Source organism: Cyprinodon variegatus, unplaced genomic scaffold (assembly GCF_000732505.1).
Source record: "Cyprinodon variegatus isolate N-32 unplaced genomic scaffold, C_variegatus-1.0 Scaffold568, whole genome shotgun sequence".
NCBI classification, from domain to species: Eukaryota; Metazoa; Chordata; class Actinopteri; order Cyprinodontiformes; family Cyprinodontidae; genus Cyprinodon; species Cyprinodon variegatus.
Window position 1 is genome coordinate 237,624 of NW_015151021.1, and position 4,839 is coordinate 242,462.

At 37.6% G+C, this 4,839-nt stretch overlaps 1 protein-coding gene across 1 annotated transcript in view; it reads left to right on the top strand.

Annotated features, from left to right (window-relative positions):
• The window catches only part of prps2 (phosphoribosyl pyrophosphate synthetase 2), a 12,105-nt gene extending 9,376 nt beyond the window's left edge, over positions 1 to 2,729 (top strand). The window contains exon 4 of the mRNA XM_015391986.1: positions 1,878 to 2,729. Coding sequence (XP_015247472.1) covers positions 1,878 to 1,998 — 121 coding nt within the window. The 3' untranslated portion in view covers positions 1,999 to 2,729. The remainder of the gene's footprint in view (positions 1 to 1,877) is intronic.
• The last annotated feature ends 2,110 nt before the right edge of the window (positions 2,730 to 4,839 follow it).

The window sequence follows — 4,839 nt, forward strand, 5'->3', positions numbered from 1 at the left end:
GGGGGGGGGTCAATAACTTCATGCTTTGATTCACTGTTTAGTGCTGAAAAATGAGAGAGAACATGAAGATTATTTATTTTACTGCTGGATTTCATTTTTATTTTTGAAAAATATAGCCGGACAAATCTTTTCTTCTTCTTTTCGGCCCCCCTCAGTCAAGGGCCCTTAGAATCTAAAACGGCGCCCCTGTCCCTAATTATTAAGGAAAGCAATAAGTAAAAACGGGGCACCATTTCTTTGGCTATGCAGGGAAACCTCACTACTGTGCTGCGCTATATGCAGCCAGGCTTCTGTTAGCATCTATCTTGTTAGCTATCTGGACCGGGAACCTTTTCTGAGTTTTTTTTTTTTTAAAATATGCCTGCAAATACACAGCCCCATTTCTTCTAATACAACTGCATCTAAACAAACTCGACAGGAACCATGCGTATTGCTAATTTTCGCTGCCATTTCTGCCATCTTGGCTGCAGCTTGTTAATTTAGCTGCAGCCTCCTACTAAACTTGTGTTTGGGTAGTAATGCATTCTGCTAAGTGCCAAAGGACACTTCATCATAGCAGTCAGCGACATTGATGGTGTTGCTATGAAACTCACAATGACAACCGCAGTTGCTTTCTTTTCTTTTTTGAGAACAAATTTCTCACTCATCTGTAGTTATGATATTAATAAATGAACTTTATTGATCTCAAACTGGAGAAATTAACTCTCTGCATTTAACCCCATCCCCTTGAGGAGCAGTGTGGGGTTTAGGGTCTTGCTCAGGAACCCATAGTGGCAGTCTGTGGGAGTGGGGCTTGAACTCAGAACCTCTGGGGGCCAAGTACAATGCCTTTACCTCTAGGTGGCCACTCCCCAATTCCCTAGTCCCCATTATGATGTTTGCTGTTTCGTGTGATGCTGTTGCTTGCCGAATTGCAACCTGAGAGTAATACCGCAGCTACAGATACTCCGGGGAGGTAAAAAAAGTGCCGTTATTAAAAAAAATCCCATTGATTTATATATATTTTTTTTAATTGCCTGCAACAAAAAAATTGAATTATTTAACTGAATTGATTTCTTTGCCCAGGCCTATTCTGTAGTGATAATTAAAGGTATAGTGGAAGATTTTCTTTTTCCAGGTGGATTATCTAAATAAGCGGTCCTCCTAATTGTCAGTCAGTCTGGTGATATGTTTGCATAAGGCCGTCCTACGTGGTCGTCCCCGTTTTTACTTACCGGCGGCGAGTCTGACATAGTGGAAAAATTGCAAATCTTCTTTTGGAAAGTAAGCTTGTATGAGTGATGCAAGCAACAACTTGTAAACAGAGCGTGCACAAGGAGAAATGGGCTTGTGCATGCGTTCAATAGGCGTGTTTAATAGGCGTCCCCTCTCTGGAGCGGATACAGGATTGTGCATGTGAATGCAGGCCTTTTCAAACATTTGAGAAAATCCTCCACTTTACCTTTAAATTGAAATGTTCTTTTGAAAAAAATGCTAAACCTAGTAAGAATTAAATTGTTTAATATTACATGCATTAGCCACTAATAAAAGCTATTGTTGAAGATCTAAAAAGCCGCTGGTTGTAGAACCCTGTATTAACCTATTAGAAGCTCACAAAGCTGTGACATCATCATCTATGTTTGCAGAGGGGATCTAAAGTCATTTGTAGTCTGTTTTTATGTGAGTCCGGCTGATAATGAATGAGTTTTGATGCAGGTTAGACAAAGATCCGGGTTTAGATTTATGACCAAAGATGTTTTTGTTTCCAAATCAAAAGCAGCAGCTGGAGATTTTTTAGATTTCGTTGTTTTATTTACGGAAAATGAAAGAAACTGAATCGTTTACTTAAAATTCAGCCAGTAATGATTTTTTTTCTGAGTAGCATGTAAAGGATCAAGCTCAGCTCAGTTTGTTGTTTCCAACCAGGTCATCGACATCTCCATGATCCTGGCTGAAGCGATCAGGAGGACCCACAACGGCGAATCGGTTTCGTACCTCTTCAGCCACGTCCCACTGTGAGGAAGAACCACCCCGATCCTCCGTATGTCCTCCCAACGAGGCCACACGCCCGGCACTTTCCTGGCCTCTCACGTCCTGCGGCGAAGCCTCCAATCGGCCTTGCTCCAGTGGCTCCTCAAAGGTCGCACCCTCCGTCAGTGACATTTTCCACTCAGCAGACAAAACCAAGTTTTTATTTATGAGCTCAATTCCTTTTCTTGTCAGTTTTCTCTTTCGGCCTCACAGAGGTCTGATTTTTCTTGATAACCAAGCGGGACGTCATGACTTCATTTTACCTCTTTTTTTTTTTTTTTTCAGTTTTAGATGCATTCCTCTCTGGCATGCAAAGATTTAAAGTGTTTGAATAAAAGTGTAGCCTGCACCCAAAGTATTTACATTATGGTACCCTCTAACTCAGTCTAACTCCGTCACAGGAATCCATATTTTCTTCTCGCTGAGCCACGACAAGTATAAGCTGCTGTCATGACTTCCCTCTGATCTAATCCTTCTAATTGTACTAAAATCATTTCTAAAACTAACGCAAGATGTCGTAGGTGTATTGCCTACCCTTAAAAAAAAAAAAAGGTCATTAAATATAATGAAGCCCAAAGCTTTACTTTTTTTGTTTTTATTTTCTTTTTTTAAATAGTGTTAAGAATCCGGGCCTGATTTGTTCCCAGCGGTAATGGAGTCACTTCTGTTCAGTGAAGGCAGTGTGGCGCAGTGTGCCTGAAAGTGGCTCAAAAGGCGATTAAAAAAATAAATGTGATGATTTTTTTTTTTTTTACGTATCACAGTAAAAGCTTTTCTTTTAATAATAAAGCTCTGAAAATGTAAAACTGATCCTGAATGAGTCTGTTTTTCTCTTTTTATATATCTCTATATATATATATATATATATATATATATATATATATATATATATATATATATATATATATATATATATATATATATATTCAAAATGAACAGAAATTAGGTTATTAAAGGTATAGTGGAGGATTTTTGTGAATTTTTTTAAAAACCAGTCCTTCCACTCATACAAGCTTACTTTCCAAAAGAAGATTTTGCCATTTTTCCACTATGTCAGACTCTCAAAAGGTAAGTGAAAATGGAGGCAAGCACATAGGAAGGCCTTACATAAACATCACCAGAATAATTGACGATTAGGAGGACCTATTGTTTTTATTATCCATCTAGAAAAAAAAGTCAAATGCAACAGGATTTTATGTGTATTAGAATAATTTGCACCTGTGTGGAAAAGTCTTTAGATACAACTGGAATCAACTTTTATAGGTAGGCAGGTAATTTTGTATACACAGTGCATGCAACACGAAATTTCGTTTTGTACAGCTCTCATGGTAAATGGCCTGTACTTGTATAGCGCTTTTTCAAATCAGGAGACTTTACCAAAGAGCTTTACACTACATTCAGTCATTCATCCATTCACATTCACACACTGATGGTGGAAAGCTGCATTGTAGCCACAGCTGCCCTGGGGCTCACTGACAGAAACGAGGCTGCCGTACACTGGTGCCACCATCAGTGGATAATGCAGGTGAAGTGTCTTGCTCAAGGACACAACGACACTGAAAGTCAGCGTTTAAACCGTCAATCCTTCGATTTCAGGGCAAACTACATCCGACGCCACTGTCGTTTTCATGACATTTCAATTTCTTAAAGTGCAGCAGTGATAAAATGTAAACAGTGTGGGAGAGAAAAACATGGCGCCCATTTAATTGCCACCGGAGCAGAGCTTGCCTACATTGTAAGTGGATAAAAGGATCTTACAAGTAAAGGCAGTTAAAATTACAATTTAAAAGAATAAAAAGCAAATATGGTTTTTGCATACCTTTCTCTGTAACTGCACACACTCCACACACAAGCAAATACTGTTTATTTGCATAGTGGGTGAGTTTTCATGAACTGTTACGTCTTTATTTGGACCTCCTTAAGATTTTTTTCTTCTTACATCTTTCCTACTAGTCAATAAGTCAGATGCTTTGTTAATATCTTTATCCAACTTAAAGTGTTTGCCTCCACACATTTGCAGCGCTTTCAGGGTTGGCATTTTTTAAATATTACAACAGGTAATCAGATTGGTGCACCTTAGTGGGAGGATGATGGAAATGATGAATTAGAAAGCCTTTAGTTAGGGAGCCTGGGAAGCTTAGAGGTCATTTCTAGCACTGTGAGAAAACAATATATTTGTATTTTAGCAGAACTGAAATTGCACTTTTTTATATTCCATTTTATTGGTTCTGCGTTGTTGAACCATGCTCACCAACAGGTTCCTTTATTTATAGTTCTTATAAACTACTACTTTATACTTCTCCTTTCTCACAGATGAGGTCAAACTTTTCATATTTTAAAACTAGTACTTCTCAAAGTGCAGTTCCTCAATAAGTGTCTTGCTATCAGGAACATAAATGTTCTGGGTATAGTTTTATAAAAGCTGTTTCTTCTTTTTCTTCTTTTTTTTCAGTCAAAGGCTGATTTATAGCAATTCATCTCCAAATGAGAGATAATTTCCATGTGACCTGAGCTGGGTCACAGCTTCCAAGATTGGTCAAACTGAACCAGACAAACCCAACTAACGGCTGATTGGCCACAGTTGGAGGCTTAATTTTTAATACAAACGTTATCATATATATATATGAATATATATGCATATGTATATATATATGTATATATATATATGTATGCATGTATGTATATATATATATGGATGTATGTATATATATATGTATGTATAAGCTTTGTATATACATACATACATTTAAATATCAATTCCACTGTCACTGCCTCTGTATTTTTTAAATGTTTTTTGATTTTTGTTTCTGACATTGTGTTTTTTATGTT